The sequence below is a fragment of the Chroicocephalus ridibundus genome, chromosome 6 (assembly GCF_963924245.1).
Source record: "Chroicocephalus ridibundus chromosome 6, bChrRid1.1, whole genome shotgun sequence".
Classification (NCBI taxonomy): domain Eukaryota; kingdom Metazoa; phylum Chordata; class Aves; order Charadriiformes; family Laridae; genus Chroicocephalus; species Chroicocephalus ridibundus.
This window is the reverse complement of record NC_086289.1, coordinates 11,972,183-11,988,977: the sequence shown is the minus strand read 5'-3', so window position 1 is coordinate 11,988,977 and position 16,795 is coordinate 11,972,183. Positions and strand designations below refer to the sequence as shown.

General features: G+C 38.2%; 1 protein-coding gene across 8 annotated transcripts in view; it reads left to right on the top strand.

Annotated features, from left to right (window-relative positions):
- The window catches only part of ADD3 (adducin 3), a 101,089-nt gene extending 84,754 nt beyond the window's left edge, over positions 1-16,335 (top strand). For 7 of the 8 annotated variants that reach the window (XM_063337634.1, XM_063337631.1, XM_063337633.1 and 4 more), the window contains 13 exons: positions 2,278-2,416; positions 3,941-4,092; positions 4,216-4,296; positions 5,367-5,516; positions 6,414-6,557; positions 6,646-6,744; positions 7,798-7,980; positions 8,815-9,072; positions 10,127-10,246; positions 11,560-11,649; positions 12,089-12,212; positions 13,148-13,243; positions 13,942-16,335. In XM_063337634.1, the coding sequence (XP_063193704.1) occupies positions 2,278-2,416; positions 3,941-4,092; positions 4,216-4,296; positions 5,367-5,516; positions 6,414-6,557; positions 6,646-6,744; positions 7,798-7,980; positions 8,815-9,072; positions 10,127-10,246; positions 11,560-11,649; positions 12,089-12,212; positions 13,148-13,243; positions 13,942-14,240 (1,935 nt within the window). In that variant the 3' untranslated portion in view covers positions 14,241-16,335. The remainder of the gene's footprint in view (positions 1-2,277; positions 2,417-3,940; positions 4,093-4,215; positions 4,297-5,366; positions 5,517-6,413; positions 6,558-6,645; positions 6,745-7,797; positions 7,981-8,814; positions 9,073-10,126; positions 10,247-11,559; positions 11,650-12,088; positions 12,213-13,147; positions 13,244-13,941) is intronic. The other variant, XM_063337639.1, reaches the window with a different exon arrangement.
- Positions 16,336-16,795: the final 460 nt, after the last annotated feature.

Genomic DNA, 16,795 nt, shown 5'->3' with positions numbered 1-16,795 from the left:
ACCTCCACATTGCTGTTCTGTGGAAACGATGACAGGGCCCTGATGCACCTTAAAGACATGTTTTGGGCATTAGTAAGTTAATGCTTGTGAAGTATTTGGATTTACAGTAATTATCTGCCCAGAGAAAATTTTGTCAGATAAATAATAATTGTCATCTGAACAGAGTATGAGTAGCGTGCACAAAGGGCACAGGGCCACATGCTGAGCCGTGAGAAGTGGAAAAAGTACTGAATTTCTTTTCTAGTGAGAACTAGCCACTGTATGCCAAATGAGGCACGGGGACAAGACGACTGTGGTATGCTTAAAGATTATTATCTGTGTGCAAGAGGGGCAAAGAAACAACATTTGTGTGTCTGACTTCCAGCAGTCCGGGCTTGCAGCCATGTTTGGGTTCCAGACTGGGGACAGTGCTCGTTATTTTGCCAGTAAGGGTGGTGCCCACATTGCCGTTGGAACACACGGAGTCATGATGATGATGGCCATCCTCAGAGCTGAATCACATTGAGAGGGAGTGGGTTTCACAGTCATCTACAGATGGACAAAGGAAGAGAGTCGGGGTATTTTCTCCCACCACTTGCGGTTTTCCACAAATCCTTGTTTGCCTTTCTGGCAATTGCCTCCCATCAGTTTCCCTTATGGACTCCCAGTGCTGATCCACTTCACATACCTCCACTTCTTTTCTCCCAGACAGGTTCCTTTCCTCACTCCGTTCCTTGTTTCTTCCTTCCTTTTTCCACATCTGCTCCCTTCCCCTGCTGCACAGATCTTCCCTACAGCAGCCACTAAAGAGAAAAAACTGACTTTGCCTGTGTATCTTCAGGCTGGCAGGAGGTTGTTCAGCTGTCTGGGGGATGCTGCATGCATAGTCTGGTCTGCACCAAGAGATCCACGTAACAGATCTCTGCGTAGTCAGTCCACGTGAATTCTTAGAGGCTTTACTTACGGAAATCTGGCAACTCGCAGGTACACATGATCCTGACAAAATTACTTTAAGGAAGAGCACGGGTGTCTGAAAACTTGGAAATAAAGGTGTAGTTATGGATGTTTAGCTGCCCAACTCAGAGGCCATATCAAGTAGAGTCTCAAGGATGTTTTTGTGGGGTCTGGTAGTCTCTTTTAGAGTCAAAACTGTTGGTGAACAGACTGTGTCATGAGATCAGTGGATTTTACCCAACAAAGTGGGTGTTTTGGAGGACTGAATTAAAATTCAGTGAAGAAATTACATTTGTCATACAGAACTATTTCATTTTTTAATTGGGAGCAAGTACTCTACTAAGGAAGGCAAACTGAAAGGAGCAGTTACATACAGGGAATAGCCTGGAGTTATAATAGGAGTCAGCTGTGTGGTAAAGGCACCAAATGTCTTTCTGGAATGAACCAGCAAGAGCATTCGCAATACACCTCAGCTCGTGTTGTGTGCAGCTTTGCGTACTGCTGGTTCAGTCAAAAGCTGGAAGATGCTGCCAAGAAATAATGAGAGGCTTAGAAAATATAACCTATAAGGGAAGTTTGAAGGAACAGGATTTACTTAGTCTAGAAATGTCAAGACTGAGGTAGTCCTAGGACAGATGTTTGTGGTGGGTAGTGGTTAATCTGTCATCTGGAAGGGACAAGTTTTGTCCACAGTGCATAGTATATTATATTTGACACTGTGAAAACCTATTTCATTATATGTTCTGCAAGAGTTTATCTCTTGGCGTTGCAGACATTTTATACAGGAGAAGAGGGAAGGTTTTTTCCCTTTGAGAGAAGGAAAGACATAGAGAGGAGATGACATCGTGGCGTTTCTCTAGTTTTTGCATGTCTGTGATACTACTTAGGGATGGATGAGCTCCAGTTTTCCAGTTGTTTATAACTTAATCAAATTTGGATGGATTTTCAGAGTGATTACAGAATTAAAAAATATCCAGCACTAAAAGCAACACATCCTGATTGAATTTCAACTACCTCTTCCAAAATATGGAGAACTCTTTAATTATTGATTAAAATGGTTTTTTGTTAGCATTTACAAAAATACATTTTATCTTGTTTTGTTCTGGGAAATAGTTAATACTCTATGACCAAACTCCTTCCTCCTGCCCCCAAAATTGCCAATACTTACCATACAAAGTTTAGGTCAAATGGTTGAAGTCTGACAAAGTCATAAGCAGCTAAAAACAAGGTCTAAGGGGAAGTGTCGTGTAGCATTAATAATAGGCAAAGCTACCAGCCCCACCTATAATAATCTCATTTCTATCAAAGCCAGGTTTCCTTGATGATTCTCAAATGTTTCTACAGGCTTTTAGAGAAGATCTGGAATGCCTAATTCAAGAACAGATGAAGAAGGGCAATAACCCCACTGGACTGCTTGCATTACAGCAGATTGCTGAATACATTACAGCAAGCTCTTTTGCAGGTTTTTCCTCATCTTCACTAAGTAAGTGAATTACGCATATAATTACATTTTTTCTCTCTCTTTTTTTAATTTTTTTTATTTTTTTTATTTTCACCAGGGCTTAGCGATGCTGGGATTTCCTCTTTCTTTGAATAAAAGTTGTGTCAGAGCTTGCTTTGCTTGTGAAGTAGTACAGATGGTGGCCTTAACTTTCCTTTTTAAGGGTCTTTCTCTCAAACTCTTTGATTTATATAATGATATCCAAAATGTTTGGAATCCTTGCATTCAGTTATTCTATAATCTTCTAATAAAAGTTTAACTGAGATGGGGAACAAAATGCTGCACCCTGTTACTATTAGCAGTCTAACATGAGCATAAACTGAGATGTGAAATACATAACAATTTAGATTGTTTCTTTTTCTACTCTTGCATATAAATTATTATTTTTAAAAAACGAGGCGGGGGATATAGCCTGGCAAACTGAATTGTTACACAAACAGCTCCCACAGTTAAAACCAGCTTGTAGTATGCACTCTAGTTACAAAGATGTCATTAGGATCTTTTAGTTAACACCTAAGTTTTTCTTTCCAAGTCGTAAAGCACTGAAACGTTAAAGTCAGTTTAAGTTCTGTGGGTGGACATCATATGGGAGCTTACAAGCCTGAAGTACAGTGGCAGCTGTCAGCATTCAGCGTCTTTTGAGAACTGGTATCAAACTGGCTCTTCAGAGCTCATTTAACAAAACAAGTGGAAGAAGAGAACAACAGAGAGCCCAAATAATCTTATCTCCGGGTCTCTGGCTGGGCAGGGAGACTGTGGGTCCAACTGTTGTCTCTACTGCGTTTGCCAAGGGACTCTGACAGGATGACTAATCTCAAAGTGCATACTTTTTTTGTTGAAAACCAAAATGACTTTTACCTCTTTTGGTCTTAACTCTCCCTATAAGCAAAGGCTGTAGCTCTCAAGAGGATATCATGCATTCGAGAGGGGGAGAAGCATACGTTTGTGTAGTCACAAGTCAAAGAGCGAAATTGATCTTTGTGCTTTCTCTGTTAAGAGGTGATCTCTTCTCTCCCGCAGTTTGAGAACTCTTGCACTAATCCTAATTTCTTCATTACAACTAAATTAAAGTGCTCAGATTGAGACTTCAGATTACTTACACTGGTGTCATCCCAACAGTCCAGAGGAATGTGTTTTCCTGTAATTTTCAAACATGTAAAAATACTTCATTAGTGGCAAATATCTTAAAGCGCAGTTCCAGTCCTATATAGCATCTTGAATCAGGAGGGAGCTCACAGTTCAAGTGGTACGTCAAAGGAAACTTGTATTTTCCTTCTCTCATGTTTTGAAAGAGAGATGAAGACTTAAATTTGGGGTATGGTTCCTGCTGTCCTAAACAGCAGTTTCAGTAAAGACCTTGGAAATCCTAGCAGTGCAGTTCCAGTCTCATAATTGCTGGTACTGCTATGCTAACAATCTAAATACACTGCTTATGGAAGATCATAGCATACCTAGAAGTTATTTAATTGTCTGACTGGCCATCATCTTTTTTTATCTGTTTTTCAGGCCATGGAATGATTACACCCATCAATGATCTCCCTGGGATAGATACCTCCTCATTTGTTAAGGGAGAAAAACTTACTCGTTGCAAGTTAGCCAGTTTATATAGATTAGCTGACTTGTTCGGGTGGGCACATTTGCCAAATGCCTATATCACAGTAAGTATTTTAGAGAATAAAAATTTTTATTTGGAGTCTTACCTAGTCATTCAAATTAATTTTCCCTCTGAATAATATAAATTCAAAAATAGATCAGTAATCCATTTTCTTCCTCCTTTGCAGGTAAGAGTAAGCAAAGAACATGACCATATTCTAATCATTCCAAGAGGTCTGTCCTTTTCTGAAGCCTCAGCTTCTAATTTGGTACGTGATTCACCTGCTGCAATAACCACCAAGGCTCAACCTGTTTTCTGAAAGACTTTTGTGGCTGTTAAAATGGACTTCTGAACTATAATCATGCTGTTATTTGTTTTTTAATGTTTACCCAGCAGATTAAATGCTCATTAACTATTTCGATACTAGCATCCTTTGTCCTCAGCATTTCTTTTGGGGTTCAGTTTTGCTTTCTGTTGCTTTGTCTTCAGCTTCAATGTGGAGCAGCAAAGTTTTGTTTTCCTGTCTGCTGCAGCTCATCAAATAGCCACAGTGTAACAGCAACCTTTTATAACCTGACAGTATGCTAATACATATGAAATGACTCTGTAGGAGTCGTGTTAGCAGAATCAGCTCTTATCTTTACAAGTGGGGAAATAAACTTGAATAATCTTCCCCAGGCCTAACAAAAGAGCTGGGTGAAGTTACAGATTGGCACTTAGGCAATAGGAGCTGCTAAATCATGCATCTTTTGGTGCAGAACCTGCCATATGTTCTTCATGTCAGTACGTATCTGTAAAGAAACTACATCCAGCTGGAAGGGGTAGCAAATTGAGAGTGATCGCATTACACCAGTGAACACGGAACCAAAATACAAACATGAGAATAAGGCCTCATGTGACCTTGCTGTTGTTTTTTGTTGATCCTGGAATTATTATTTTAATGTTCCCATGAAAGTGAAAATTCCCTATGCATTTAATTTTCTTATTGGAAATTTCTCAGAGACTGAATTTTCTTCTTATTTAAAATGTAGGAAATGTTAACAAAGTTCATTTTTGTAAGTCAGCAACAAGGAAAGGTCAGCTAGACCAAAGAGGAATATATGTTGTATTAGGGACTTATTTTTACTTATTCCATGGCTGGACTTCCAATAAATATGAAGGGCTAGAACAGCAGGATGGTTTATTGAGACGCAGATTCATGGCTGCTCTCCTACTTTTTTTTCATGCTCTGAGCCCTAAACATGTTGGGGGAAACTTGGCACCAAGGGAGGGTAGTTTGCAGATAATGGCAGTTGTCACAAACTTTTTGAATATTGTTCCTTTGTTTGACTTTTTCAGGTTAAGGTAAACATCCTAGGAGATGTAGTTGACCAGGGAAGTACGACTCTAAGTATTGACAATGCAGGATTCAGTCCACACGTGGCCATCTACTCCACGCGCCCTGACGTCAGATGTGTGATACACATACATACCCCGGCAACAGCAGCTGTAAGTCTTCTTCTGTCTAGCATAGAGAGTAAAAGAAAACAGGTTTGCCTTATGAACTTAGATCATCTCTCTGAATCTGAATCCTTGCTCACAGCAGGTTGGTTGGTTGGTTGTTTTTTTAACATTGACTCTATACTAGTAAAAAAAGGTGTGACGTTGTCAAATAAGCAGAGTAGGAGGCTGGGCCACCACAGTGAAATGGATAGGAACAAACTGATGCTCAGATACAGTTGTACTCAGGTTGAGGCAGCTGTAGAGTATATAGTTTACACAGGCTTAATTTATAGCATCTTAGGCCATACAATGTGCTGTATACATCATCATTTGCATTATGCAGCTCCATTTTTAAGTGGCTTAATTAGTAGTTATATGTTCAGTTTGGATTTACCTCACTATTAAAAAGTCATAGTTAACATACAAGTTTAAAATGGTCTATATAACAATGATAAAACTGTAAGGAGACTTGAAAGAATTGGTTTGAGATAAATAGATAAAATCTTATTATTTTACATTAAATGCATATATGTGCATTCCTTGACTACAGACAAAAAAAGGAATGGCTTTTATATTAGCTTTTTGAAGTTATAAATGTGGGAAAGAAGGCAAAATCATTAAGTAGGCTTATACTGAGAATTAAACACGGATAAAATTCACAAAAATTAACTTAGTTGGGATAATTTATGTGTTCTTATAATGAATCTGTCCCTAGGTTGGGTGGCAGCAGCTCTGTCACCCTATTGCAAATTAGACTCGGGAAAAAAATATATTGTTTCTTAGCTTTCACTAGTGAGAGTTTGTCTCTCTCCTGGCAAAGATACAACGTACAGCCTGCTAAGGCTTGGGTGGTTGAGAATGTCATTCTTTTCTAATTATCAGTACTTCATTTTCTTGAAACAGGTTTCATCTATGAAGTGTGGCATCCTTCCCATATCACAAGAAGCTCTGATTCTGGGAGATGTTGCTTATTACAACTACCAGGGATCTCTTGATGAGCAAGAAGAGAGAATTCAGCTTCAGAAAGTTCTTGGACCGAGTTGCAAGGTATTCAGCCCCACTCACGCTCTTCATAAACAATTTTCATGTACTGCGCCAGTTTCTACCATTTAACATTAGTGTCTTCATTTACTAGGTATTAGTCTTGAGAAACCATGGTGTGGTAGCACTAGGAGAGACACTGGAAGAAGCATTCCACTATATTTTCAATGTGCAACTGGCCTGTGAAACACAGGTGAGAGAGAATTTATCTGTATTTAATTTCAAATGCTTGTGTTGCTAAGTTATAGATTATATCCCAGATGGAAGATCTCTAATATTACAAAATATTTGGGATTGTGGAATCCAGTAATAATATACCAGATCAAAGTCAGGGAAATTGGAGTAATCGAGAAAACATAGAAGGAACAGCACAAATACTGTATCATTCTTCCTAGAGTGAGTACCGGTGGTGTTACACTCTGAAGGGTACAGGTTTTGTAGAGTGCTGTGAAGAGTGAGCTTCAGGCAGGGGATCTGTTAGATGATAAGATTCGGTGGTACTCACTGCATCTGGAAGTGTGACTTAAGATCTCTCGACATCCAGCTCATGTATCAAAGCTGAATGTTGTGACAAGGAAAGAAACTTCTCCCTGTGATCGCAAAGATCTGTAAAATTAGATAAACAAAAGGCCTTTGGAGCAATGGTAGAGGGTAGCATATTTAAAAATGACTTGAGTCCCAAAATGGGTTGTTTCTGTTTTGGCTAACTTTAGCTACCTACTCTAGGTATCTAGGTATTATCTGTATATAACCTGTGGGGAGGGACCGCCGAAAGCGTCCTTGCCCTTCATAACTCCTAAACCCATCCCCAGAAATTTCATCACTTTGCTCTTACTAGTACCCCTGTGATCCTGTCCTCCCAAGTAGGTGTTTGGAGGTGCAAATGGCAGTCTCCCACTCCTTTCCTCTCCTCCCTCACCTGCCATTCATTTTGAGTTCAATCACTCATTCATTTTGAAATGTATATAAAAATGAAAAATTTTTTGTCTGGTGATGTAGAAAGACGTTTTTAAGGTACTCTTGAAAGCTAGTGTTTGAGTCTATCCCTTTAAAGTGCAATTATTAGCAGATATTATCATTCTTTCCATAAGAATCACTTGCTATATATTTAATACATTTTAACACAGGAAAAAAACAGCATGAGAAATAACTGCAGCATGTGTTTAAGTGTTTCTCCTGTGAATTCAGAAATAAAGAGAATCCAAAAGCTTTTCCACAAATGGAATGCACTCCTTGATGTCTCTAGGTTCATGCATTAGCTGGAGCAGGTGGGATAGACAATCTCCTACTACTGGATCTGCAGAAGTTCAAGCCTTCCACACATGCTGTGGCAGCAACCGGAGGAGGTGGAGTTAATATGGCTTCGCAACAAAAATGGAAAGTTGGGGAGCAAGAATTTGAAGCGCTCATGCGGATGCTGGACAACCTGGTGAGAGCACATGGGTGGCATTGTCCATACAGTCCTTGTAAGCTGCTGAATGCAGGATTAGCCTCTGTGAAGCAAATGATTTTTTTTTTTTTTAGTTTATTTTTCTTGTTTCTTTGTGAGGTTGAAAATCAAGATGGAGTAGCTTTTAGTGTATACAAAATCCCTTCTGCTCAGTTTAGTTTTTGTTACGTCAGTGTATCTGACAGTAGTATTCTGTCTTAATAAGAATTTATAATGTTTTGAACTTAAATTTTGTTCAACCCATCTCACAAATGTATTTGCTCTTTATAGTGGCCTCATAGTAATAATAAATTTTAATCACACCCTGGCAAGTAGGCGTGGAAGATTACCTCTATATTTTGTTAACAACTCTACTATTAAGAAAGATGATGATAATTTATTATTTGTTTGAAGTGTCTGTTTCACCGCAGTACGAACAGCCTTTAGTACAAATAGAGTGAGGAAGGGGAGAGTGTCATGAACTAGGATGTGCTGCTGTTCGAGTCAGATAAATGTCCTCACCAATGCTACCTGGGTCACAACCTGAGCAGGTCATTTGGTCAGACATTCACGAATACGGGAGGAAGGTGCAGTGTGAGTGAGGTCCTGTTCAACTGCTACTGTACAGGGTATTTTAAACAGGGTTCCTGAATATTAATAGTATGAATGATGAACGACACCACTGGCCCATTCTCTGTAGAGCTCAGTGGACCTGTTTAATGCACATAGAGCAGCGCAAAACTTCCATGGCTCTCTCTGGATACATTTTTCTGATTGCTTTATTTCTTTTAATTTTTTTGAAATCATTTTTCCATTGTTTTTCCTCCTCTGTAGGGATACAGAACTGGCTATGCCTATAGGCAACCATTAGTCAGGGAAAAGCCCAGACATAAAAGTGATGTTGAGATCCCAGCCACTGTGACTGCCTTTTCCTTTGAAGATGACACAGTCCCGCTTTCCCCCCTGAAATTCCTGGCGCAGAGGCAACAGAGGGAAAAGACAAGATGGCTGAACTCTCCAAACACATACTTGAAAGTCAACGTGCCTGAGGAGTCCTGGAACGGGGAAACCAGTCCCAGGACTAAGATCACGGTAGGTAGATACTTTAGGCAGTTGCTTGGTTTTTACACTTGAGAGAAAGTAAATTATGCACAGGAAATCTTTAACAGGATTAGCAAATAATTTTACCAAGAAAATCAAAACAGGCTTTTGGGAGATTTAATGACATAAGTACTAAGGGTCCCCTCTGTTTGGGGCAGCAGGGGGTTCAGTTTGGAATAGTAACAGTTCATGCTAAAATTTAGCAATGATTTCCTTGTTGTTACTAGCTCTTCTGATTACTGAAGTAGAAAACATTTTTTCTACCATATCTTTTTGTACTATTAATTATCCACCAAATATAGGAAGGTTTTAAATAACCCATGGGTTGTTCTCTACACAAGGGAGACGCAAGCTCTAATTAGTCTCTACCTGTCCCTGTTTGTGAGCCTGCTGAAAAAAGATTTCGAATAGTCTGTTCATTCTACTACTTCTAATGATGATCAAGATTTTTCCTCCTCCTTCGTCTCACTAAGGTGCTTCCACTGTGTTTCCAGCCTGGAGAGAGGTGGCTCTCATGGGACTATGGAACATGTTATTTGCCACGGGGCTACTCCCAGTTGCATAGTACAACTGTAAATGCATCAGCTCCTCCTGCTGGCAGGCTATGGAGTTTCTAAAACTTTGGAGAAACACCCTCAGCAACTGATGTAAAACCTTACTTACAAAGGAAAAAAAACTCCAGACAAAGTGTGTGGTTAGCAGCGGTTGAAGTTCATGGCATGAACAAGGGCTCTGGAGCTGGTGGATCTCTATGCCAGTTACTAGGAAGCACCATCCTTTCTAAATATGACTTCATTAGTACACAGTTAGTTAGTGCTGCATTTTTCAGGAATATATTTTGGTGTTTACAAAAAGTATTCTTGATGATACCTGTTCAAGGCAACTTAAATCCTCTTGGGAAAACATAAAAACTTGTAAGGAGTCGGGATTATATTGTGGGTGTCATGTGGAATTGAGAATAAAGTCAGAAAGTCCTTTCTTTATATCTCCTTTTTAACAGTAATAACAGTAAGACAACACTGAGAATTTTTTTTTTTCCTTAAAGTGGATGAAAGCTGATGACTCCTCCAAGACTAGTGGAGGAACGCCAATCAAAATTGAAGATCCAAACCAATTTGTTCCTCTAAACACAAACCCAAGTGAAGTGTTGGAAAAGAGAAATAAGGTAAAAGAAGTGTTATGAAATGAAAATTGTGACATTTCCAAATAAAATTATGTGTTCAAGTAATTATTTAACACGGCAGTAAAATTTCATTTTCTAATGTTCAGATTTTACTAAGGAGTTTCTTACGATGTATGTGATTTTTGGCACAAAAAAGCATGTATTTAAATGTATGATATACATGGAGTCTGTAGATACATACGCACTATATATGTGTGTATATATATAAATTTTGAATGCAATGGTTTGATGAAGGATGAGTATTAACTCTGGAAATGATAGTTCAGAAATGGTAGTCCCTGCTATTTAGCATTATACTTAGTGGATAATTAGGTGTTGACTTGAACCGAATTGCCGTGCGTCATCTACAGCATGATTCAATCTCGGACTGTAATCTCACTCTGTTCTCTATTAATTCTCCTAGCACTTATTAAGCGGGAGTTTCTGTGGTCCACTCTGCTTCCTAATGGCAGTAAAAAAAAGAAAATGGGAGGTTATTGTTGGACCTCTCTCTAAACACAAATATCTCACTGCTTTTCCCTTCCAGCACATAAGACTCTAACTGTCAGACTGACAAAATAACTCCACCCTAGGCATAACTATATTAACAGATATTCAGGGCGCTTTCCATTTGATTACTTGTTGTTTTTTTTTTCTTTCTTGGAGAGCATCATATCAGTGTCCATGGGGACTGAACTGGAGTCAGAAGGAGCAACTCCCTTCCTTAGAACTGGAAAGGCACCCTCTAATCATCTAGAGATTAATAACACTAGTCCCAAACAATGATTTTTAAATTCGTGCACGTAACTGTATCAGTAGGTAGTTTATTCTTATTTTGCTGCAGTAGATTTTTTTTTTAATCTGATCTGTATTTGCTGTATTTGTATTTATATCTGATCTGTCAGTCTCTTAAGCACTGACAACGTGAAGCTAGAGGCTGTTGGCTGGGGAAAAATAATGAGGTATTCACAGAAGGAAAAACTTCACCAACATTTGTGATCACACTTATTTTGGGGGGATGGAGAGGACAGGTTGAGACACATACTATTCCTTGGTGCTTATTTTTAAATAGTGGCTTGCATGAAGTGCAAGAGCTGGGACTAGGGCGGATATTCGGGAGTACTCAAAGGGCTAAACAACGTATGCAGTGTATTCAGAGCTGAAAGGAGAGTTCTTAATTTTTAGGTTCAGTAGCATAAGCTTGATCCTCCAGCCATTCACTGCTGCCTGTGTTACTGGCTTTGCAAAGCTGATGGGTATAGGATTTATTAAAGAGAAATATCTGTTTCTAACCTGGTTTATTTTTTTCTATATAGATAAGGGAGCAAAACCGATACGACCTAAAGACAGCAGGACCACAGTCTCAGCTGCTCGCTGGGATTGTTGTGGATAAAAAGCCGAGTCCAGTGAGTAGGACACAATTAATTGATTTACAAATCTTTGGGTTATTTGGCTGCCTGTCTTTCAAACACCAGTTTGGGTCACTTTCTTTCTAAATGCTTTGTTAGAAGTGATTATTTTAATTCCAAATTTTGGATGCGTGATACATTCTAGTCGTGTTTCATTTCAGAGGTTTAAAATGTTAGTTTCAAATGGAGATATGCATGGTAAGTTTGCCTGCTGTTAATATTAATGGAGTAAAACCTCTGTCTGTTCACTACTGTGTGAATGCCTATTAAATAGGGTCATTTTCAGTCTGGATGCATCTGTGTTTTTCTTCTGTATTCCCAGCCAATCTGGTGTCACCAAACTTTGGGCAAAAAAAAGCGACATTAATTGTGTATATCTTGCTTGCCTGCTTCAGTTTTTTTTAACTGTTAAATTTTGTGGTTTTCTCTTTTCCAGCCAATGCAATTTGAAGATGATGAGCACGCACCACCGGCACCACCCAACCCGTTCAGCCATCTCACAGAAAAGGAACTGGAAGAGTACAAGAAAACAATTGAGCGCAAGCAGCAAGGGTTGGAAGGTCGGTGGTGTGTTTTTAAATGTTGGGGTTTACATTTTAATGATGAGTTCATTATTAGTTTGAAAAGATCTACTGTAAAAATGCATACACGTTAATTATTAGCATATACTATAGGCAACTACTTTAGAAATAATCATTCCTTGAGATGGTAGAATTTTTTGTTAAATGTTTTGGGTTTTTTTACTTTGGTTAGTGCTAGAATTAAAGCAATGAAAGGTTCGCACTGAAACGGGGTTGACAAAAGCACACTTCAACATGATGACTGGTTTTGTCAGAATCATAGAATAACTTAGGTTGGAAGAGCCCACGAAGGTCATCTTAGTCCTACCTCCTCCGCAAAGTTGATATCAAAGTTAGATCAAGTTGCTCAGGTCTGTGCCCAGCTGAGCAAAAGTTTACTGAGATGCTTGGTCTTGGCTTCTTTAATTTTTCTTCTGTTCTCACAGTGTGCAAGACTCACCTACTTTCACTTTTTACATCTTCTTCCAATTCTACTATTCCATAGGGAATTACTAATTCAGGGTCAATGAGTATTTTTTTTAGCAATAACACTTAACTATGCGTTCTTCTTCACTAATATTGTGTAATAAAACAATATTGCTATATGCCACATTCAGGGCATGATAGCTTACGATAACAGCAAACTGTGTGACTTAGGGCTAGATAAAACCACGGGGCATGCTACCCGGAATGCAACTCTGCCGCCCTTTTTAATGCTTTCTGTTAAAGAACTAATATATATAGTGATTGTTAGCAGATAAAATGTGTGAATACATAATTCTATAGAGTTTAAACTGCGTATTCTAACTTCTTGATGTTGTCAGCATGAGCAATGTAATGCTAACAGAGCTGTAAGTCTTGTAGCACTAGCACTGACACTCTTGCTTGATTTTTTTGCCTTTTGCGTGGCTACTAATTCCAATCTTGTCCTGCAGATGCTGAACAGGAATTGTTCTCAGATGACGGTTCATCTGTGTCACAAATTCAGTCACAAACTCAATCCCCGCAAAATGTCCCAGAAAAATTAGAAGGTATTCCATGCAATTTCTGTACCATGCCAATGGCCCTGAAAACCTGAGTCATCCACTCTTCTGTTGCAGTCTTACACTTGCATGAAGTCGACTAAGCCAAAAAGAGCCCTCCTTTACCAAGTCTGGCTGGGGACTGTCTGGAAAACTATTTTTCCCAATTTTTTCTAATACATAATTCTCACAAACAGAAAATGACACAGGCATACTGAAACTTAATATGGTGGAGGAAATAGATATATATTTTTATTTTACTGAAAGTGTTAAGATTAGGGTTTTTGCCTAAGACTTTTGCAGCAGAGTTTAAGAAGGCATTTTGAAAGGCTACTTCTCCACAGATTTCTGTATGGAATGGCTGTGTTTTCATAAATTAGTCTCTTGCAGTAAAGCATAATTCTGAGTGTGCTTGAGACTGTAGATGTATGTGCTGTGTACACTGTCTTTACATATACTGTATACAGCTTGAGCTGTATATGTACCTGGCAGAGATAAGGTTAGCTTTTTCAGCCTGTTTTCCTTTAATGACGCTTTCACAGTATTGTCTGCTTACAAGCAAGAGTGCAAATAAAGCGGGGAAAAAAGCCCCATATCTAAGCACTTTGGGCTTCATTCTTTGGATCACAGTCCAGACTTTGTTTCAATACTGGGTTTTTTTGCATGATAGTGTACATAAATAATTGCAAAATTGTCTGTTCTTTCAGAAAATCATGAAGATCTCTATACCCAGAATGCTAACCTAATATCTGTGGAGTTGCCAGTTGTGGTGGTGAACGGCAAGGAAGATGCTCATGACGTGGAAGAAGATCTCACCAAGAGGGTCAGTCAGTTAACCACTAGTACTGTGGAGAGCGTAGAGATTACGATTAAAAGCTCTGAAAAGATAGAAGAGGCCCTGTCCCCTGAAGGGTCACCTTCCAAATCCCCATCAAAGAAGAAGAAGAAATTCCGCACCCCATCTTTCCTGAAAAAGAGTAAAAAGAAGGAGAAAGTGGAAGCGTAAGTGCAGTTCTGTTGTGAGGAGACATTGCACATTTTAAGTGTTTAAGTTGACCATTAACAGCGTAGCGTTAGGGGTGTGCAGTAACTGGACTTTTAACCTAAACAAAAAGGAACTGGAAGAGGTTTTGCTTTAAAAAAAAGAACCAAACAAAAAAACCTTTCATGTTAATTGAAAATTAATTCATCTCTCACTTAACTGTGTCCAAAATTGCTATGAGGGTTTGAAACATTCATTAGTTTCATGTAGAACTACACTGGCAGGTGCTCAATTACCGTCATAGCAAGATGGAATACCATCACAGTATGCAGCAGCAAGTTCTGCTTGGAGTATTTTGCAGACCTTAAACTTTTCAGTACATTTAAAGTCTTTGTTAAAGTTACTGATGAGTGATCATATGACTTTTAAAACTGCTGTCTCATTTGGTAACCAGATCATACATTTTTGTATTGTGATTCTGACCATATATTTTATGTTTCTGTACCCCTGTTTGAGTGGGTGCATATGAACAGCACACCTTTAAATCTTTTTAAGATTAGATCATATAGAAATATTATACACTGGCACATAATATTAGGGGAAAAACTGTGTAAGAGAAAGTTTATTTGGAATTATACAAAATGTCGAAAGAATTCCATTCCTCAATAACTTTTTTGCCAAATATTTCATTTTAGTGAAATATAATTTTTGAAGACTTCTTTTTTATTCTATCAGTTGGGGGGGGGGGAACCCTTATTTTTCAAGAAAGGGGATTTTATACACTTAACATTGATAATTTAGTTTAACTGGCAAAACAAAAAGAAGATTTTATATGTTCAAATGTTTGTATACCATTCAGTATAAAGGTATTATAAGCATGTGAACCAAGCATTTAATAGTAGAGTGTATTTAAGAATGCTTGGTTTTGAGTATACTTAAATATAATTCAGGAATCCAGGGACTTAGAAATCAAAAGATAAAAGCATATAAAATTGAACTGGATTCATGTTTAAAAATTACTTGTGGGGTTTTTTTTTCCTCTCGTGGTATTGCTAATGAATGAAGAAAAATAATCTCTTAACATAACCAAATGAAGGAAACAAAACTGTTAAAAGGGAAAGTGAAATAGTAAGAAAATAGGAGGAGACAAAGAAAGTAAAAGTCTGGTGATTATTTTTTTTAAATATATGATATGGATTGTGGGATATTTTTATTAAATCAGCAAAGTGACATTTCCATATTAGATGTTTTAAATAATTTGTATGGATTCATACAGAGTGCAACACTTCCTTTTTTTTTTTTTTTTTTCTTCACTTTCATTTGAATTGTAAAAGGGTCTCATGAATCTGTGTTGTCCTTTGGATGAACCCAGAGCAAATCAGAGCCTAGTGCCATGGGTAAGGGTGGTACTGCCACTTACTCATTTTTACTGATATTGTCATTTTAGTACTTTTACTGTATTGTAAATACAAACTAAACATAGAAATAAACATAGAAATTAACATAGGGTTCTCTTCGCTGTGTCAAATTGTCTGTAAATCAGTCATCGCAATAGAACGTACATTTTAAAGATCCATGTGATTCCCAAATTGCCGGTTGAAATATTATACAATATATAATTGTTAAATATGGCTGGAGAGTGGTTTGGCATGCAAAAATGTTGATTATAGCATGTTCGGGGGCTGGTAAGCTTTGACCGTGTTAAGTGTGATAATGCAATGTTGGAATGGATCCTGGAAACAATTTTCTAGCTATCACTAAATACTGGAATCAGTGTTTTTAATCATAGTGGAAACTTTCAGTTGCTTACTTTGTTTTTTATGTTCTACATTATTTGTGTTGTATTACAACATATGTAGAAACAGTAACCTGTGAACTACGCTTTTCATAACTTTTTAAAAAATATATCTAAATGAATGCAATGTGCATAAATATTTTTTAAAACGCAACCGTGAACTATTTGCACCTTTTGCTAATGCCTCTATTTACTTGCTTTGGCATAAAGAATGAGCCAGCCAACTCTTGTGTCCTGTGGAAAATATATAAATGTTATCTGAAATTGCTCATAGATGTAATGCTAATTAATGTTAAATCACAAATAAACAGTATTTTAAATAGATGGATTTTGTAGAGCAGCCTCTTGTTTATACGGTGCTCTTGCATCTCTCGCTTGTAGAAAAGATGCCTTGATTATGCACATTAGTTCTCAAGAATTTATTCTGAAGATGGCTTCTTGCTTGCGCTTATTCTGAACGCAATGCAAGGAAATTGTCTGATCTTATTAGAGAACAGTTGTTTTCTCTGTCGCGGATCCTGGAGATGAAAGAGGACAGGCCCATGGTAAAATATGCCGTGTTGTCAGGCCATTGTTTTGAACCCTGGTTGAGTTTGTGCTGCAGGCTGCCCTCTCCCCGGGCGTGATTCCCAGCTTCTTGGTCTGTCTTCTGCTCTGCACCATGGATTTACGTATGCTGGCCCGAGACATGGGACTCGGGTGGTTTGAGTGCTGTGTAAGTACAGAGCAGGGAAATAGCTTGGGGAAATAACTATTTTTTTCATTTTGTTAATGAAAACAAAGG